The 21149-nt window shown below is 37.6% G+C and overlaps 2 protein-coding genes across 6 annotated transcripts; both read right to left on the reverse strand.

Annotated features, from left to right (window-relative positions):
- Window positions 1-494: 494 nt before the first annotated feature.
- LOC148853857 (uncharacterized) lies at window positions 495-8544 on the reverse strand. Of its 4 annotated transcripts, none has more exons than XM_088981988.1 (9): window positions 8358-8544; window positions 4778-5132; window positions 4007-4040; window positions 3395-3622; window positions 2770-2859; window positions 1702-1767; window positions 1509-1600; window positions 1378-1425; window positions 495-1017 (listed from the first exon to the last, which is right to left on the reverse strand). In XM_088981988.1, exons 1-9 carry the CDS (start codon window positions 8362-8364, stop codon window positions 900-902), a joined length of 1038 nt encoding a protein of 345 aa, XP_088838114.1. In that variant the 5' UTR covers window positions 8365-8544; the 3' UTR covers window positions 495-899. The 4 variants fall into 4 exon arrangements, with proteins under 4 accessions (XP_088838114.1, XP_088838117.1, XP_088838115.1 ...); XM_088981991.1 differs by lacking the exon at window positions 8358-8544 and adding an exon at window positions 7383-8202; XM_088981989.1 differs by lacking the exon at window positions 8358-8544 and adding an exon at window positions 6290-7084.
- Window positions 8545-9408: 864 nt separating this feature from the next.
- On the reverse strand, window positions 9409-18996 carry LOC148853858 (uncharacterized). Of its 2 annotated transcripts, none has more exons than XM_088985265.1 (6): window positions 18516-18996; window positions 16407-16520; window positions 15919-15999; window positions 10669-10841; window positions 10432-10528; window positions 9409-10027 (listed from the first exon to the last, which is right to left on the reverse strand). In XM_088985265.1, the coding sequence occupies exons 1-6, from the start codon at window positions 18744-18746 to the stop codon at window positions 9917-9919; spliced, it is 807 nt and encodes a 268-aa protein (XP_088841391.1). In that variant the 5' UTR covers window positions 18747-18996; the 3' UTR covers window positions 9409-9916. The 2 variants fall into 2 exon arrangements, with proteins under 2 accessions (XP_088841391.1, XP_088841392.1); XM_088985266.1 differs by having other exon boundaries at window positions 10674-10841; window positions 18516-18971.
- Window positions 18997-21149: the final 2153 nt, after the last annotated feature.

The raw sequence follows: 21149 nt of genomic DNA on the forward strand, positions 1-21149 counted from the left end.
ACACAGATATTTTTTAAATGTTGAAAGGGGAATATCCCTGCACATTAAAAAGAGAAAAATAGATAAGCTAAGGTATTATCCCTTCTAGGAATCCACCTCAACAATTCTCCAATGTGGGAGCCTATATGCCTTAGCCTCTCTAAAAGCTAAATGTTTCATTCTCTCCCACTGCTTATGGTCCAGGATTACCTAACACATACCCATCAAACTTGGTGGAAGCTTATTCATTGATGAGCAATATACCACTTGGAAATAAACCAAGTGCTAATAAAATATGGTGATAAGTATATATTCTCTTGAACCTCTGATCATCCCTCACTATCTCAAGTCATTTTTTGGCCTTATAATACGATTATACAAGGACTACTAAGTCACCCACAAAATTGAGCACTAACGTTGTCTTTGGTCTTTTATTGCGCAACCAAAACCTTCAAGTCCAAAGATAATACAATCATTAAAAGGATGTATGGATAGACTAGGAATTAGAACATCTATTTACTGCAAGAAGTTATGTGCTTAGCACAATGCTTATATTCCCAAAGGGAAGGAAAAGGTGGTGTAACAAATGTGATCTTCACTAAAATTCTTATCCTCCCAAAGGCAAGGAGGAAAACAAAAAGAAAAGAAACAAACAGGTATACCTTCATTGAGTATCCATTTGTATGTTTCTGAAAAAAAAATACATTTCTCATATGATCAATAGTGTTACAGTAAATGTTAATGAATTTTGTCGAGTTAATGACCCTCATATAATCTTTAACCTTCCAGCATTTTTCATTGACCTTCACCGAAGAGCACAGGCCTTGTTTGACAATCAATATTGTGTAGATGAAGCCCCACCTTTAATGCTGTGAGACCATGAGATGATAAAGGAATAGCATGAGACCCATAACAGCTATTTACATAATACACTGGTAGGACTGAGGGAACCATCTCAACATCAAGAAATGTTTCATTCTCATCATTAGAGCAAAAATGCCATAGCAAGGGATATGCATCAGAGCCACTGACAAGTACCTGCGAACAACATCAAAGAAAAGGATTTTTTGTAAGGTGAATTATGAAGTTTCATTCTACAGTATTACATAAAAGCAATCAAGTCATGAAAATCTTATACAAACAAACTACTAGAATATTAGTTCTTGTGCAATGTTTAGTTGTCTAAGCAATTGATTGTTTCCCTTGGACAAGCCATGGAACCAAATATTTCACTGGTCAGGTAATCTCAACCATTTGCATATTTTCTGGATCATTTTCCATGGTTATAATCAAGAATGACACAACAGATAAAAGAGCATTTCCTTTAGCCAATATACAACATAGATAAGTTTGTTCTCCCGTACTTCAAGAAAATTGTGATAACTTAAGATTACATACCATACTGGAGCATATGACGAGGATAAATCAAGAAATGGGTATGGCCACCTACGACAAAGATAATTATCATTACATATAATGGAGCTTGTAAGGTCTCAGATTTCAAAGGTTAAAACAGGAAACCAACTTACCAAATTGAGATACAAGCATGGACAAGCCATTGAAAAATGACATATATACCTGTCCACAAAACAAAATATCCAAACCGAAATAGAGGAAACCGCTGAAAAGTGAAAAACACGGGGATCAGAAAATAACTTGATAAACAATTACTAAATTAAATAAAAAAGGTAGCAAACAGATAATGAATGAATTGCAACTTACTAAGCAATTCAATGCTGTGTCCCCAAGCAGCAAAATAACATTGACAGAATGCATGCCAATCAGCAACTGTCACACGAGGAAAGAATTACTTTTCAAATACAAAGTAATTAAATACAAACAAATACAAAGAATAATTCACCAAATAACATGATAAAAGAAAAGAAAAATCTAGCAGATGCACCCTTACTAACATATACACTTGTGGGCATAATTATTAATCACTAAGAAAAGGAAAGAAGAAAAAGAAAAGGTATGGTTGTGACCTGTGAGACATGATCAAGGTGGCAATGGCACACTTGCTCAGTCATAAAATACATGTACAAGAACATGGAAAATATAGTTAAAATTTTTACTTTTAATCTTAAGATTTTTTCATGATACTCAAAAAGAAAATTCCAAATTCCATCTAAATTTTTTAAGTCAAATCTTCTTAAAGTGATTAGTTCTACAGGACACGAAAAAACAATCATTACAATTGTCTGGCCACCAATTTCATGACACGATAGCTTCCAGGTAAATAAGTCACTCATTCACTTAATTCTACACAGATGTGTTATTTTAAATATACAAGAGGAATACTCCACTAAAACTCATTTGTGAGCCAAAAAGGTGAGGTTTTAATGCCTCCAAGTACTTTGAGAAAGGTAAGTGAAATAATACAAATTCTGTATACAAGTGGATCATTTCTTAATGTCCTTTGATATTGATCAATAAGACTATTGATATGTCCCCTTGTCTCCATAATGGATTTCCAAAGCTGCCCACTCAGCACTTTCTATGGCATGTAAATTAGCTTTTTTGGGTTGGCTAACTATCACAAACTCATCTTAGACTAATAATTGAAGATTTATGAAAAAAACATAAATTTTAACATTTCACCGGAGCTACAATTTCAACCCAAAAAAACCTTCTTTCACAGTGGCGGCTTAAATGTATATGAAAAATGATGAGTTCTCTGCATCCATTTGGTACTAGAAGCATATGCACATGTAGGTAGAGCAAATACAATTTCAGGAAAGGAGATAACAAGCACATCAAATTGAACCATTAATTGTACTTGATACTTACAAAATTCAGACTGTAGTCTTTCATGGTTAGAAATGGAACGATGATGAGCCAAAAGACACAATCAGTGAGCATCACAGCACCTGCACTCATCTGTTTATCAAAATAAAAATGAGAGGAAAAATTTTAAATTTGCAAGTGAATGCATTTCTTGCAGAAGGCCTAATTGATATATCAGCATAATAGGCTTAACAGACACCAGTGTCATACAATATTGTTCAAATTATCCAGTTTGAATAGAGAATTTTCATGTTGTATCCCAACCCAGGATCATATTTAGGAATTAAAGGGGGTAGTACCATAATAAGATAATACAAAGGCCAACAAATTTAATCAGCATTCAACCTAGAAGACCTCCTAGATATGAACCATGGAAGTGCACCACAATTCCCACTTTGCAACTGATAGACATTCCTTTTGGTCTAATATATATGGTTACAAAAAAATTCCTTAAAAAATCTATCCATACATCCGTTAGTACATAGAACAGGTATAATAAAAACGGGATGGGGAACTTCATTTCATTTGTATATGAATGGGAATTACACTTTGCACACTTCATGTGTCCTACTCAATCCTATGTTTTCCTCAATCACTACCTTGACTGATTCTTGGGGAGAGGTCTTACCTGAAAAATAATTTGAAAGACATAAACCAAAAGTCCAGCAGGCCGGTGAACATGGTTTTCCTCTTGCACATCTGACCTTTTTGCCATGTTGATGGCATTTGTATTCTCCCCATGTGTGGGAGCCGCATTGGTGCCTTGCTCCATATCTAAACCAGAATGACCAATCTTATCACCACCATCTTTATTGTCGTATCGATAACACCCATAAGTGGAGAGAAATGAACCAAGCTACAAGTGGGAGTTGCAGCCATAAGCAACATATATATAAAAAGTAAAAAAGATAAATAGATACAAAATGCATGAATAAGTTTAGAACAGAAAGGGGGGAAAAGGTGTTTCATGTTCATAGAAGCAGATATATGTGTATGTGTGTGTGTGTGTGTGTGTGTGTGTGTGTGTGAGTTGCAGCCATAAGCAACATATATATAAAAAGTAAAAAAGATAAATAGATACAAAATGCATGAATAAGTTTAGAACAGAAAGGGGGGAAAAGGCGTTTCATGTTCATAGAAGCAGATATATGTGTATGTGTGTGTGTGTGTGTGCGTTTGAAACATAGAGAAAAGGAATGTGGGTTTATTAATATAGGTCCTTCAGAGTTAAAGGGCTTACCCCAAAATATATGGTAACCAATGTAAATGTCCACCTGCAAGCACCCAAAATCATAAACTAAAGTTAAAAGATAAGAAACTTAACCCTCCATACTTAATTAGAAACCTAGTTTTACATACAACTTTGTTTAGTAATGAATATATCAAATGGTCTATTGATCTTTGATTATACTTCATGTGGAAGGTCGTTCTGCAATCCCTCAAATAATAAAAATGATTCAAAGAAATTTATGAGGCACTCCAAGCAATGAGAGATAGAAGTCTTCATGTACATATAATTTACACGCAGATCTCTTAAGGTGTTGTCCATCACAATGTTTAGAAGCTGTTTCTTACACCTTTGAAATGGATGTTTTCTTTGGAAGATACTTGAAGATCAAACCCCTTTCTGAAGTTATATTTCATAATGAACTATCCTGCTTTTTTTTTTTTTTTGATCAGCAAAGACATTTAGCTTAATTAACCATTCTGTATTTACAAAACGAAACGAATTTTCTGTTCTTTTTTTTTCTCAGGGAAGGGGGGGGGGGGGGGGGGGTTTAACAAGTACAAAAGAACACACATGATCGACTCAGTCACAAGATTCATGGACCATTCTGCACCAAAAATTCAGCAGTATGAACAGGAAAACAGGACTTCCAGCAAAGAAAAACGAAAGCATACCACTGATGCTCCACATATTTGAAAACAGTGCGAAAATAAAATTTGATTAACACTTCTATGGTAGTATCAAGTATAAAGCTAGCAAAAAAAGGCAAAAGAGTTAGCTTACTGGGTATAGTAGTAAAATATGCCACCCCCATCAACAATGACATTGGCGATGAGCAATGCCAAAAGCACAACAAACGCAGTAACGCGATAAGCCAGCAGCCAAGCGGGATGCAAGTCTTTCAAACACGACCTCCAAGCTTCATCCTCATATAAAGACCCTGGTTTTCGTCGTCGGGTTTGTCTTCTGTCATTTTCTGAATCGCCAGAACCTTCATATTTCCATATTAACACTGATGCTAATACCATGGAGGTCAATAGCCAAATAGCACAGAGCAAGACCCTCCAGTTCAACCAATAACTAGGGGTGGTTGTGTCAGAAGTCATGACTGGCTGCCAAGAATGTTTGTTTGAGTCCCCTGTTAAGAAATCCATGGAGTTACCTCTAATACTTTTATGTTATGTAAATGTTTAATTTTTCTAAAACAGGATTAGTTTAACGGAAACCCAGACAAATAAAAAAATATATTTACAGAAAAAAGGAAAGAAGACGTTACGAAGAAATTGTTCCGGAAAAAAATAAAAAAATGAAACAATTTACACACCGAAGATAAACTTCCCAGACCAGAACATGGTCACATCTTGATTGTTTCCATTAAAAGAAAAGAAACCTTTACGAAATGTACGAATTTGATGGAAACCAGAAAAGCAAGTACCAGTTAATCAAACAAGCATCCCTGTCCCAAAAGAAAATACTCTGCAATTCCAAGCCTATCAACCCAAAACGACGATAACTTGATATGAGTCAAAACTCTGAAAGTGAATATTCGTGACAAATCAGTGTAGGTTAAAGTATAAAAAAAGAATTTAAGAATGGACATTGGAGGGGTAGAACACAACTGAATCGCTCACAAGCTCTAAAATCTATTAAGAAGAAAAAGAAGAAGGAATGAGCAAATCGAAGAAAAACCAATGAAGAGGAATGAAAACAGAAACCCGAAACTCAAGAGACCAACACCAGCGACTAGAAATGCAACTAGACACCATTAACGTGATAATCAATCAAAAGAATCCTAACTGTAACTGGGTTTCTCATTAGTAAAATCATAGTTGAAGGAGAAAAGCTAGTGTTGCAAAGTGGGAACTCAAGCACCAGGAACGAAGACGAACTTAACCCCATTAATGGACAGAAATTGAGCAAGATTCTTAGCTTTAGATGGGTTTTGCAGGGAGAGATGAAATCAATATTAAATGAGATGTCAGGGAGCTGAATTCTAGAGAAAGGAAAGTTGGATACTTACATTGAGAAAAGGAAGGAGAATGGGGGTGGTGTGTGAATGAGATGCTTTGCTTCTTTTCTTTGGAGGCAAAACACAAAAAAGGGAGAAGAGCAGATAAAAGGGTAGCTTGCTTTAGACATAAGCTTCTCTTTTATCTCTTCCCTTCTCCAGAGACCACCCCAATTGCGGGCTCAGATTGCGTTACTTTTATTATATCAACATATATCCAAACAGATGTACAATACATGTATTCAAAGAAAGCTAAAAAATAAAATGTAAAGATATCAGTCAGCCACCTTTTATGGGAAGTGTTTTCTTTCTTTGGTCTCTTTTCTTCTCTGATCACTCAATGTTGGAGGCCGAGTGAGAATAGAGAGAGGAACCCAGAAACAGAGGAACGAAGATAGCAGGAGCAGGAGTCGTTCCATTCAGATTTAAAATGTTGCATCTTCCTGCTATCACGCTTCCTTGTGCCTCTCTAGAAAGGACCAATATCAACGTGAAAGAGATGGCAGAAACTGCCCATCTCTCTTTTAAATTCCGACAACAACAACAAATAATAAATAATAAAACAGGAATTAATTAAATAATCATTTAATCATGGGTCGATGATTCTTGTATAGATAGACCACAGATAACATATTGCGTGTCTATACTATACATACGCGTCTCTGAACTATGGTGGCCCACTGATCAGACGTCTCTTTGTCTCTTTGGCTCTCTGATCACTCAATCATTGACTGTATCTCTTCAACTTAAAAACGAAGAAAAAAGGAGAAGAGCCGGTTGAATTTGCCAAGCGAAAAATAGTGAAAATAATTGGTGCATTACTGCATTGAGTCGACGGGTTTGGGATCAGCGGGCCACCATGGCTTGATCATGCATGGAGGAGGAAGCAAAGTACTCAAGCTCTACACGCCAACGTTTACATTACGAAACAGGCTGGTAGTAGTTTTCTCCGTTACTAGTCGTGGTGGGCCGTTGCTAGATTCCATTAAAATCATTTTTTCTATTAACATTCTATTTCTTGCTGGGTTTCTGTGTTTGGTTGTCGAGGGGGAAGACAGCTCAAAAATTTCGTCGTACCCACCGAGAGAGAGAGAGAGAGGGGTGTCAAATGTCGGTGAAGAGAAGAAGGCGTGATGGGAAAGTTGAGTTGATTGATTGGTTATTTCGGTTTTGTTTGTTAGGACTAGGAGTCTGGATTTGGGAATGCAAAAGAGGGCTGCCCAACTGAATTAAAAAAAAAATCCAAAAACATGTTAAAGACAAATTGGATTTGTTTCCTTAACATTTGGGTTCTTGGTCTGGTTTTTGGGCTTTTTTTCTTCAATCAATCCAAAAATGACGCCGAAACGCAACTGGTTTGTAAACTGAAATTACCATTACCATTTGTCTCTTAGTCATGCTTTCCTTGTCAATTGGAAAACTTTCGTGATGTGTCATGCTTGTAGCATTACTGTCACCCAGTAGCTTTCTCATTCTCACGAGTCTCTTGCCGAAATTTCCTCTTTTGACACTTTTGGGGAAGCTTGCTAAGTTGCTGTTGCTGCTGTTAATGCAACCCTCCTTTAAGATTTTGGGGAAATCGACGGTGGGCTAGATTAGAAATTAGAATGAATTGGTTGAGAGCTGAGCGAGCTTTAAATGTAGTCTGTACTGTAATTTCTTTGGGCAAGTAGGATCTGTTTAGACTTTAGAGATAATCAAGAGAGATGGACTGTTGTATGCACACATGTGAGATGTGATGGGATATTCAATATTGGGATGGGAATTGGGAGTATGACCCAATTAATTAAACTTAAAACCCATAAAGCTGAGAGATTTAATAAAGCATAAACTTCATTACTTTTTTGGGGGTGGATCAGAAAAGACTCATTACTTATGTACCTTTATGCCCTATGGTCCACAAACAACATCAAGTGCTATGAAACAAAGACAGAGGCATAATGCTTGAATTGATGGGCCTGAAAAACTTTCTGGATCATGTTGGGTCATGCTTGGACCCCATCTCTCCTTTGGTTTACAGTATCAGTACCTTTCACCAAGCAGAAGCTTTTTTGACCGTCTGGTTATTGCACTAGTTTGGGAGATTTCCTTTTAGTTAAAGCTACAATGCAACTCACAAGACTCGAACACTCGCCCCCCCCCCCTTCCAAATCCCCAATCCCTGTTTATCAAAATTAAAAGGCAGAGAAAAAAAAAAAAACAGTGGGTTTCACCCATTTACAGGGTCCAGAAAACCAGTTGGGCACTAAAAATCAAATGCTTCTAATCAAGCTGGTGAGTGGTGAAAAAAAGAACACTGATGATCAGTCCATGAACATGTTTCTACAATGAGAGAGAGAGAGAGAGAGAGATTACCTTTCATTGCTAATTGAGTCTTTGAGAGGTAGATGAAATATAATAACTCCTTAATGAATGAGAAGGGAGAGTGGGGTCTGGGATATGTACAAGAGTGAAATGAGAAGTTGTATAAGTTGAAGCAGCAAAGCCGTAGCACCTTACGCCAAGTAAAGACAGTTGGGTACAGCACCCAAGTAGTTTCCGGAAGGAGATCTTAGCTCTACGTCCACATGGGACAGAAAACTGCCCGACACCGACACGCCAAGCGTCTGCTTTAGTGCCTTATGCTTATGGAGAAAGGATTTTTCTTTCTTTCTTTCTTTCTTTCTTTATTACGTTACATATTGAAACTTGGGGGAAGGGTCATCAATCCATCATCACGTTGGAGACTCAAAACTCAAAAGTGACGAATTTTTTAGACAACCACTGATGAGTCGTTGCATGAGGCTCTCACGGTTTATTTAGGTTTGACCATTGCTGCATTTTATCATTCCTTCTTGTTATAACCGATATCGGAAGATTGGCTCCAGCCTATCCGGGGGTGGGGCAGAGCAGGTCTCAACAATTGGGTCATCGGCCTATACCCCCAATTTCATCAATTAGTATTTGGGTTTTAGTGGACACAAGACATCACTCTTGATATAGCATAAGATAGTCGAGGGTCCGTTTGATTCATGGGAATAGGATCTGGAATTAGAATTTTATCAGTTTTGATTGGATAGAATCAAAATCTGATTCCTATTGCTGATGAAATGATATTCTCCATTCCGAACCAAACAGGTGGAGGGAATAAGCCATTTCGGTTCCCATTCGGATTCCAACTATGAACTAGAGCTATGTTCTATTTGAAGGAAAAGGTAGGAAAAGGAAAGGAATGACAGGGAAACCTATACAAGATTTGTAAAGATTTCCTTACCTTTTCCTTCAAACCAAACATAGCCTAAACAAACCCCAAGATCAAGATCTTCAGAATAACATTCAAAAAAGCAACTTTAGGTTCTGATTTTGCGCATATATCCATTTTTTGATAAACCAGACACATCCATAGTGATTAGGGAACACTACGAAAGAAAAAAAAAAGTTTGTTTATAAATTATAATAATAAAAGTCAAAATAGGGATGTGCCCAAACAGTTTTCTCATATCCACTCCTAATTAATGTATACAATTTTCCCACAAGTCTAAGGGATCTAATATAGGTCTCACAAGTCACAAAACCCGCTCCCCCACCAAACAAACACTTTGGATAATCCATGCCCAATATCTGAAAGCCAGTGTAATCCATTGGAACTATATTGTGAGAACTGAGAAGGTTTTCAGTAGTATACATCTAGGACTTCTGATACTACAGCAAACTCTACAAGTTTATGACTTGGGGGTCGTCCCATGAACTAGTGCAACAACTCTCCATAAACAAATATACAAGCAAGGGAAGGGATAGGTGTAAGCATCCCACTGTAACTGGCAAAATATACAATGAGTTTTTTGCTTTCTCTTTGGCACAAAAACATAATGCTTGTTAGGGGTGCCTTCTTTCTATATCCCTCAAGTCCAAATTGGATCTTTTTGTTCATGTGGTTAGACGATATCCGTATCATCTCCAATGATGGACAGGGCAAAAGGAGCAACAGTAACAATGATTGATGTTGTATTTATTCGATCAATGTACTTCATTTCAAATTCACCTTCCTGCATTGAAATAGATGTATTAACATTTTGGTCAACAACAACAATAATAGTAGTACTATCGATAATGAGGACAACAACATTAATCATCATCTAAGCCTTGTCCTAATTATATGGGTCTGCTACACACTTTCATCATCCTCATAATTTTGGTCAGTTTTTAAATGTCAAATTCAGGATTCTATAGGATAACTTCAGCAAAACCTGACCCTATAATCTGAAACTACACTTCTAATTCCAAGAAGCAGACCTAATCAATGATAATAAGAATAGAGCTATCTGCATGAGTACATTTGCTCTAGGTGTAGAAAGTACTTGATTCCCTAAACAGAAGCTCCTATAGAATAAACTACTAGAGACTGAAAAAAGTCCCATGGATACGCTACCAAGGAGATTTTCGATCTTACCATTCTCCCTGTAGGGGTGCTTAGTGGACATGCAGAGGAATACTCAAAACCAGTCTTTGGAAGAATGGCAGGTTGTTCTCCTATGACACCAATTCCCCTGCCAGAAGAAAAACAGGAAATTTTCAAATTAAAATCATTTTCATCATATGCCCATAATAGAGTTATGCACCAAGAAGAGAATAATGAAGACAAAAGAAAATATTTCACATTGATAAATATGAGAGAGAGAGAGATCACCAGACATTCTCGGTTTTCCCATTGGCATCAGTAATGATCCAATGCCTTCTAATAAGTTGAACAGGACGGTCTGAATTATTAGTAATTCTTATCCTGTATGCAAAAAAATACTGATCTTTTGAAGGCTGACTCCGCCCCTCAATATAGACACTCCTGACTTGAACTCTGATCCCCTTAAATACCAGAAAAGAAAACCTTTTTAATATAATCGAACCATTAAGTTTAATAAAAAGATGCAGAGTAAAAAGATTGCAATTATAAACTCATGAATCCAAGTATTTAGAAAAAAGCAAAGCAAGAAGGAAAACTAGTACAAAAAACTTATTGAAAAATGAAGAATGATGATATCATGTGAATTTCAGTGGTTGGAAATATTAATATTAACATTTGCCTGTGAGTGAGAATTAAAGAGATATATAGCTTTTACTGTTTTTTTTATATGTAATAACTTCTTTTATTAGAATAAGGATAAGAGCTAGTACAAACAACCCTTGGAAAGACGTGAATTGCGACCTCTCCTATCAAATGAAAAAAAAAAAAACAGAATTCAAGCTACAGTTGTGCCAAAACAACAGTTCCCTAGCTGCCCCTTGCATGGCTAGACAATCAGCCAAAGCATTTGCTGATTTCCCCACCCATTGTATTCGCATGCACATATTCCTTTTTTTTTTTTTGATTAATAACAAAACTTTCATTAATCAAACAGGATAATTAATTACACAGAGGAGGAGATAAACTCTCTTAACTCCCCAGCAGAGGCAAGAACCCTCAAAGAGAGAAAAGCCAGAATTACAACTGAGCCCAAAATATAGATACCCTGACCACCCCTTGCCTGGCTAACCCATCAGCAAACAAGTTAGCAGATCTCTTCACCCAACTGAACTTTATTTCCATGTCTTTAACCAGCCATCTGAATTTTCTCCTTTCATTGTTGTAATTCCATAAACCACCATGTCTTCTTGCAGCCACCCTACCACCACCTCTGAATCCCCTCATTGCAAGCCTTCTAATGTTCATATCCTTTGCTCTTTGGGCACCGGCTGCAAAGATCTCAGCCCTGAAAGAGTCACCAACCCCAATTGGGCCTGAGAACAGAGCTGAAACAGTCCCATTCTCATCCCTAAATACATCCCCAATGCCTGACTGCCCAGGATTCCCTCTACTACTACAATCAAAGTTCAGCTTTATAAATCCAGTGGGGGGAGGGGTCCAAGACAGACTTAGACCCGTTTTGACATGGGCACAGCTAGCAATCTCTCTCCATTTCCTCAGCAGATCATCCATAGTAAAACATGTGAATAGGTCTGAGGATTTCATCCACTGAACGACCCAAATGTGAATCAGCTCTATCAAATTTTCAAGTTTCAACACTTCTCTCTCTCTCTCTCTTTCAGAGAAAAATCTAGAGTTCCTTTCTTCCCAAACTGACCAGCACACCACAGCCCTTAAGCATCTCCACATAATCCTACCTCTCTTCAAATGCCACCTGAAAAATGAAGAATAAAAGAGGTTCTGCACATCCATAGGGGGGTTCCACCCAAGCCCAAAGAGGGAAAAGGTCCATGAAATCAAAAGGTGAAAACCAGTCTCCCCATCAGCTTTAGAGAGAATACACCTATGAGGGGATAAACATGTCTTGGGTCTCTTCCTTTGATGCAGACCAACAGGGAAAGATAAGCCTACGGAGTTGCCTGGCTTAGTCAAGACTTTAAAGAAGGAGGCACAAGAGAAGGAACCTGAGGGGGTGGGGTCCAAATTCTGGTAAACCGGCAAGAAATCAAAAGGTGAAAACCAGTCTCCCCATCAGCTTTAGAGAGAATACACCTATGAGGGGATAAACATGTATTGGGTCTCTTTCTTTGATGCAGACCAACAGGGAAAGATAAGCCTATGGAGTTGCCTGGCTTAGTCAAGACTTTAAAGAAGGAGGCACAAGAGAAGGAACCTGAGGGGGTGGGGTCCAAATTCTGGTGTCTTCCTTTGTTGGGTCCAAGATAACATTTTCAAGAATACCCAGGAGAGAAAAAGTGTTGTTCAAGTCAGTATCTCTAACAGCCCTTCTCAATCCTAGATTCCATCCAAACCCAAAATTTGAGGATGAAGGGACAATGAAGGAAGATAATGGGCTCATTTTTTAGGTCAGAGAGAGCATACAAAGATGGAAATTGGTCCTTCAATGGGGAATTCCCCACCCAAGTCTGTTCCCAAAATTTTATGAGGTTGCCTGAGTTTAAATCATACCTGATCAAAGGAAAAAAGACAGGCAACAGGTCGTGGATGGCTTTCCAAGGTGAAGCACTTGTAGTCCTTGCCAGAATTTCAGCATCCCATCCATTGTCCTCCAGCCAATGAATGCTCACCACTATTTTAGCCCATAGCTCCTCTAAAGAGAACCTCCATAACCATTTCCACTGTAAAGCCATATTCCTTTTTCTAATGTTCCCAACCCTAAACCTCCTAACCTTGTGCTTCTAACAGCCACCTCCCACCCCACTCATGGTCCCTCTTCTCATCTCCCAGCTCCCACAGAAAGTCTCTCATCATCTTTTCCAAACTATTAGGCACCTTTGCTAGAATCTTGAACACTGATAAGAAGAAGATGGGTAAATTGGCTAGGGTAGCCCTAATTAGTGTGATCCTCCTACCAAGAGAAAGATAGTTCTTTTTCTAGGAAGCAAGTCTGTTCTCAAATCTTTCCACCACCGTATTCCAGAAACTACCTTTCTTAGGGTTGTCTCCTAAAGTTAAGCCTAGATAACTCAAGGGCCAATTTAATACTGCACATCCCAATAGCTCCACACATTCCCTGATCTCCCCATCCTCCATGTTCACTCCCACTACACAACTCTTCTCAAAATTCACTTTAAGGTTGGACTTTTGTTCAAAGAGTTGTATTACCATTTTCAAGTTCCTGATCCATCTCAAATTTCCACCTTCACAAAAAAGTATTGTGTCATTTGCAAATTGTAAGTGGGTAAGTGGGATCTCCTCCCTTCCTAACCTCCACCCCCTGAATATGCTCTATGAATAATCGTCCCAAAGCATCAGCAATCAAGGTAAACAAGAAGGGAGAGAGTGGATCTCCTTGTCTTATTCCCCTTATAGCTAGGATGAAGTCTACCACTGTCCCATTTACCAACATAGAGTAATGACGGTTCTTGACACAACCCATGATCCATTTACACCATCTTTCCCCAAACCCAAAATTACCCAATACTTCCTTCAAAAAGGACCAGTCCACCAAATTATAAACTTTTTCTAGGTCCAATTTGCATACCACTCCCTTCTTTTTGACCTTTTTGAAATTTTACACTCTCGTTGGTAATTAATATTTGGTCAGCTATCTGTCTACCCTTCACAAAAGCTCCCTAGTTAGGTGCAATAATATCAAGCATAACTTGCCTTAACCTTAGAGACAATACCTTTGCAATTATCTTATATAGAATATTTACCAAACTTATTGGTCTGGAATCTTTTGGATGAGAGGCATCTTTCTTCTTTGGGATTAGAGCAATAAAGGTGGAGTTCAGCCCAGGATTAATTACTCCCCTCCTATGAAATTCATCAAAGACTAGCATTAAATCCCTCTCCAAGATTTCCCAACAGTCTTGGTAAAAGGCCATTGTGAAACCATTCGAGCCTGGAGCTTTTGTTTTGTCCATAGAAAACACAACTTCCTTTATTTCCTCCACTTCAAACCTCCTTTCCAACCTCTGTTTATTTTAGTGGCCTTCTGAAAATGGATTTAAAGCACATATTCCTTGTTAGAAACTTGAACTTCTTAACCTCATTTCTGAAGCACCACACTACTGATTCTGGGTTTTGGAACCAGCTTATGACCACCTTGGAGTCCCCTTACTAGCAGTTTTCTAAAATTTAATTCTCAAAAGAAATTCTAAAATTTATTTTGGAATAGTTTTTGGTAAAGGTGCACATTGTTAATTATATCAGGTTGCATCAAGCATGACTGGATCTTTTTTGAAGCACAAGATCCATCTTTGAATGCAACTCATGCAACATAGGCAATTTTTCCAAAGTTGAGTTGTTTAGACAAGTGCAACTGCCCATGAATCCCTTGTTTGGTGACATGGTTAAGGGTCCAAGAATGGTGCTATATGTTCACCCCTCCAACCTCTATTCATGGGATAAACTTTAGCTTAAAAACTCTTGCCAAATGTCCAAAATAGGCCCTTTTCTGGGACTGGGAACTTCTAAATCACTTAAAAAAAGAAATTTTGGATAGTTAATGAAAACTCTAATACAAGTCGGTTATATGGTTAACATGGACTGGGATGAGTAAATATGTGGCCAATCCGTAGGGTCTGCAGTCTACTATTAGATTGACAGTTTGGACTTTGGATCCAGAACATTCATGTACCAGAAATAAAATAGGTATATACATTATATACATATATACATCATCATCATCATGCGTCATACCTTAACCCAATTATAGGGGGTAGGCTATTATCACACGTATATATAATAAATACAATTACATATCATATATTTGTATAAAATCCTTAAATATGCAGTTGGTCTCAGCTGGACATCTGTGTCTATTACATAGGAATCTTTCTTGGAAAGAGAAAAACACATGTTCATTAACCTACAGCTAGGAAATATAAGAACTCAATGCTTCTGTTTATTGAAACTTGAAAGTCAAATGGTCCATATTGATCCCACTAGTTTTCTAATTCAACATGTTACCCCCACTATGTGTATAATACGCAAGCTGAGATTTTCTTAATGGTTTCCCTAAGGCTATGTTTGGTTTGAAGGAAAAGGTAGGGAAAGGAAGGGAAAGGCAAGGAAACCTATACAATATTTGTAAATGTTTCCTTACATTTCCCTTCCTTTCCCTACTTTTGCCTTCAAACCAAACACATCCTAAAAGCTTGATGTATGTGCATAGTCAAGGGGAAAGAAAGAACAGGTTCGGCCTAGACCTAGAGAGTAGAGAAGTTGGGCCAGAAAGAAAAGAATGTATAGTACCATTAGCAGCAGCAAACCCAGATGAAAAAGACCACAATAGATCAAGAAGTGATACATAACTTTTCTAAATTAGATACAATTTCCAAGTATATGGTGTTTTGCTGGTTCAACGAACTGTCAGATCTAATACAAACTTTAAAGAACAGATTGTCCAAAACATTTTCCTCTTCAAACAAACCAAATTTAAACAGAGTCTAAACAGAAACATGGATAACCAATCAAACCATTGCTACAGGAAGCAGATGGTTATCGTACCAGAGTAGTTGCATCACTTGAACATTTAAGAAGTGTATGTGGAGCCAATAATTGTAATTCATCTCGATACCTAGCTGCATCCTGGAGAAAATACACCCAATAAGGCAGAGAAGTAGAAAAATTAGCACACAGGACAATTTTGGTCATATTGCTAAGAATAATGTCTTCAGATTTCAAAGTAGATAATACTAATTTCAAAACTTTCTGTTTTATTCTCAAGGAAGAGATTCTTTTCCATAACGAATATGTTGGATCTCAAAATTGCTCAATGGGTAAACTTCAAGAATTAGGGATAAGAGTTGGCTTATGATACATTTTTCTGATGGTTGAAGGATTGCTTATATGAAAATCTGCATTTCATTATGTTCTCCATAAATGTGAAATAGTGATGGATTCTTGATATTCCACTGCATGACTGATTTTTCCTGTTAAAGGGAAAATCTAGAACTAGTAAAAGAAGACAAGTCATTGTGAATCAAAACTAGTACCTCAAACCTCTCGTTAGCAACTGCCTCCTTCATCAATCTCCTAAGGCGCAATACAGGCTCCTCTTCTTCAAATGACCTCAATGAATCCCTAATTCTTGCAGCTTCTTTGTAATCCTACAATAACAACAAACACACAAATTAATGGCTTGATAAAACAAAGAGTAATAAAGGACCCGTATGAAGAATCAGATCTGACTTGAAAATGAACCATTTTATATGTATTGTGTATACTAATAAAACTTCAAACCATTCAATCCAAGAATAATATAAACTTATCTAATCCTGGCCCACCATACACACGAATATGCAGAAATCAAGTAAACACAAACTGGTCTCTACATCAAAAGGGAAGCCTAAGTAGATGGGTCACTTAGAAGAAGAAATAAAAGTGTGTGTGTGTGTGTGAGAGAGAGAGAGAAAGAGAGTTCTGATTATAACTATAACTTTTTTCAAAAGTCCAAAAGCTCACTAAATTATTGATCATTTGATCTTATCAATAGCCCAAGACCATAAATCTTTTTGTTATGGCCTCCTCTAAATATCACCTAGACAGGACTAATGGGACCATAGGAACCTCATGGACCTTACATCTGAAAACCCAGTTTGCCCAAAGAAACTCCAAATTTCAAACCTGTTTTTTCTTATTCCTCATCTGTATCAGAAAGTTACCTTTTTGCAATGTGGTATTCCATATCATTTGTGGGCATCAAGACACCGAAGAATGAGAACTTCATACTTCATACACAAGAAGTTCATACTTTTCCTGAAGCGAGGAAGCTTCAATGAGTCTCTCTCTTTCTTTACAATTCTCTGACAAACTACAATACCCGAGTTACTCTCTGCAACAGTGTCCACCCTTCAAAAGATTTTATTAATTCAGCATCAATAGTGCTCCAATTAACATTCCCCATTGCATGAAATAGTGATAGTGATTCCAATGGTGGGTGGTAGATATGCAAATGATCTAGCTGATCATTTGAGGAGTGTGGTGAGTAGAAGATGTACTAAGGCCCTGCCCTACCAGATTAGTTTCTTGTTTTTCGCATCCTTGGGATGTTTGGAGGCTGTTTTTATCCAGATCATGGGTTTCTCTTTGCCTTCTTGTTTTCATGCTCGTGTCTTGGCAAGAAAATGCATCTATTCCAGAGGTTTCACATTAGAAAAGAGAAACCAGCGACCTTCAGAACCCATTGAATCTTAGCAGGACTCAAGGTCAATAAGAAGCAGGAAATTAAGGTACAAACCATATCAAATGCAAAGTTGTTGTGATTTCACATTGTTTAGATCATCTCTTCCTTATTCCTATTTTCAGGGGAAAAAACTCTTCTTTCTTCTCCTCCTTTTTTTGTAGATGTAATATAGAAACACAGCCAAAATGCAACAACCCATAAAGAAGGAACTTAACAACTGTCATTTAAAAAAAAAAAAAAACAACTGTTTACACTTGGGATCGAATCCCGCCTACACCAGGGTTTGGGGGGTGGGGAATTATGGCCTTTGGGGGATGGACTACCGGCCTACCTCCCGGTTGTGTAGCCCTATGGGGCAAAAAACATATTGGCATCAAAATGACAATTTAAGGGGGAAAAGGGATAAAATAATGGCAAAGTTTCGGGGGGAAGGGGGATAAACCGTCAAAGTGAAACAGAACAGAACAACAAAATCGAGGGAAGAAAATGCAGCTATTTTGTGTCCTCGAATTCCTCAGTTGGAAAGAAATAGAAATTTTGAGTTTTGGCACAAGTATCAGCAGGCATGTATGAGGATGGCATGCACTGTAAAGAACAAGATGATAAGTAATTTAGATAACGAGGTCGCAGAACGCACTGAAAGGGGAGAATTGCATCTATAAGAATTAGTTTGAAACAGAGTTTCGTGAACCATTACTAAAGCGCAAAGGAAAGGAATAAAATTGGTGAAAACTACCCAACGTCCAGACTAGCAAGAGCTAATCCAGATCAAAATATATGCAAAGAATCCATGGACCAAGCACTAGAATCGTCAAATATCAATACATAAAGAAAAAGGATGCAACCTTTTCATGGAATTTAAACATTTATTCCAACAAAAAAAAAAAAAGAAAGAAAGCATGGGTGTGGAAATACCCACCTCGGATTTCGCCGCGACTTCCATCTGCTGCTTCAAAAACGCATACGTTTGACTACGGGAAACAAAAGAACTAGTGGTCTCACTTGCTTTTCCGCTTCCACTGTTCTCGGAGGATGAAGCAATGATCTTACATGTTCTTGGAATATCTCTACAATTCCGTTGGCCACCCGACCAAGGTCTCCTCGTTCCTGTGTAAAATCCTGTGAAAAGTTTCAAGTTCAGGGAATGCATTTCCCTCTTGTTTCTTCTTCTGCTGCAATCTCCTCCTCCTCCTTCTTCCTTGCCGTCGTTTACTAAGATTGCTCGGCTCTCCTCTACTCGATCAAATACATCGATCGAATCTCCGAAGCAAAAAAATCCAAAGAAGAGATGTCATTAAAATGGTGGGTGAGAAGCTCAATAAACGGCTCCTACTTTGCAGGTTTTTTCGCGGTGTGCCATTATTTATTTGTTTTCGGAATCTATCTCTATCCAAAAAACCAATAAAAAAAGGGAAAAGAAAAGAAAATCTATATCGAGGATTTGCATTTTCGTTCACCCAAAAAGTCTGAAATACCCTTATTGGTCGTCAACAGTCAGCCATAATGATTATACATATTTTAACTGTAACTATAAGATATAATCGTAAGTGAACACTGAACACCACATTTTAACTGTAATTTGTGTTACCTAAATTTGCCGCTTTTTTTTTTCTGTTTTGTATCGGCGACATGAGCCATCCACAGCAGACACCAGATCTTTATTAGGGGTTATGGTGAAATGATATGACACGTGTTTGTTGGAGATACAGGTGAACTGATTTTTTCTAAACCGATGACGTATTCATGTTTTATTGGGCGGTCGACAATAATACACATGATTTTGCTGTGGTCTGGTGAGAGTGGTGACAACACATTTGAGCTCTGCCAGACTGCCACTGCTTAGTGGTTTGGAGTCCGGAAGCGCACCTCACACCAACCGCATGTTTATTATTCACGGGACTGATGGGAGCTATTCTCATTTCTCAATACAAAATGGGATGTGATTATGAGATTTCTGTGAGGTGCGCTTAATTAGAGCACATCCCAATTCAGTGGTTAGTGCGTGCGTTGTCAATACTGCATAGTAGATAGGAAACAACAGGGTAGACTTGTAATGTGGGTTGTGTCCTGCCACTCTCCACCCACAAATTGTTTTCATGTATCTCCAACTACAAAAATACCATCGCTATTTATTGGGAACATGATCATCTTCCCCTGAATGATAATGGAGATATTCTCAATCCACAACTTTAATGTACCGTATGTAAGGATGTTGGAACAACTCATGAGCAACACATCTAAGCCCATGTTGTGTTGTCACGACACGGATTATAGGCGGCCCAAATACCATTTGTGTCACGTCAGATCGGCCTTCGGGCCTTGGCGGGCTGTGCTTGGGCAGCATAGTCCCCCTTCCAGGTCAAGCCCGACACGGCCTATGACTTGGTTCCCAACCCAGTCAAGTTGGGCTTAAGGAACTAGGTCATGGTAGGCTATGCCTACTTTATTTCTTTTACAATTTTACAATTTTCATCTTTTCCTAAACTAAGGAAACTTAGAAATAAATAAAAGACATAATCGGAACTTAACATGAATACTAATAGACAGTAAGGCTCAGCTTGGAAGGAGTATAAATACAAATTTGTATAGTATAAAATATTATATTTTATATTATTTTGTATGTATTTGTATTGTACATATTTGTATTTGTATTCCTTCCAAACTGAGCCTAAGGTGAACAAAAATTGTCATTTTAAATCTAATGTGTACCAAAAAAAAAGCATTGAAAAAAATAGGGAAATTTTCACTTTAATACCCTAAACTTTGGGGGTAGTACCCGGACTTTCAAACATGTTATTACAATGCCTAAACTTTCAATAAGTGTCAACTTGGTCTCTGACGTTAACCAACCGTTAGTTATCTGTTGAAAATGTCAAAACTACCCTTCAAAATAATACATTATTCATTGTCTTCTACGTTGAGACCGAATCTATTATCTTCAAAGAAAATGAGAGGAAAAAAAACATGAAATATGATAGAGGGAAACAACATCTGAAAGAAAAGAAATAACTAGACAATAATGTGTTTCAGATCTAAAGGTAAAAGACAATGACTTCATTAGTCTAGAATCTCAAACACCTCAATCGGGTTAGTCTCAAGGTATAAGACAATGAACAGTGCCTTCTTTTTAAGGGTAGTTTTGACATTTTCAATAGATAATTGATGATCGATTAACAGTAGGGGTCAATTTGACACTTTTTGAAAGTTTAGGTACTGCAATGACATGTTTGAAAGTTTGAGTACTAACTTGACACTACCCCCAAAGTTCATGGCACTAAAGTGGAATTTTCCCCCAAAAAAGAAATACAATATAGCTTATCATTCAAGCAGCTATCCTCCTCTTCCCTATTTTAAGTGAGATGCCATGTGTCTAAACAAATGGCTAGTGCTACCACTACTTTGGCAACTAAAATAATGTCTGCATTTTTTTTTTTTTTTGCAAATTGCTCTTTCTCCCCTTTTTCTAGGAAAATCTGCAATCTCAAACCTAGTATTACTGGATTGAGCTTCATCAACAAAAGGAAAAGGATTTTGGGAAAAACCACCAATGTAG

This window comes from Nelumbo lutea, chromosome 4 (genome assembly GCF_056320005.1).
Source record: "Nelumbo lutea isolate HS-2025 chromosome 4, American lotus-T2T, whole genome shotgun sequence".
Classification (NCBI taxonomy): Eukaryota; Viridiplantae; Streptophyta; class Magnoliopsida; order Proteales; family Nelumbonaceae; genus Nelumbo; species Nelumbo lutea.

Excerpts from the sequence above, each read along its gene's own strand:
- LOC148853857 (XM_088981988.1), bottom strand. Across the intron at positions 1,601-1,701 it reads ACACAGCATTGAATTGCTTA|CGGTTTCCTCTATTTCGGTT; the intron begins GTAAGTTGCAAT and ends TTCACTTTTCAG. Across the intron at positions 1,426-1,508 it reads CATGCTTGTATCTCAATTTG|GTGGCCATACCCATTTCTTG; the intron begins GTAAGTTGGTTT and ends TCTTTGTCGTAG.
- LOC148853858 (XM_088985265.1), bottom strand. The coding sequence starts at position 18,746 with ATGCATTCCCTGAACTTGAAACTTTTCACAGGATTTTACACAGGAACG. Across the intron at positions 16,000-16,406 it reads TTGCTAACGAGAGGTTTGAG|GATGCAGCTAGGTATCGAGA; the intron begins GTACTAGTTTTG and ends TATTTTCTCCAG. Across the intron at positions 10,028-10,431 it reads GCACCCCTACAGGGAGAATG|GAAGGTGAATTTGAAATGAA; the intron begins GTAAGATCGAAA and ends ATTTCAATGCAG.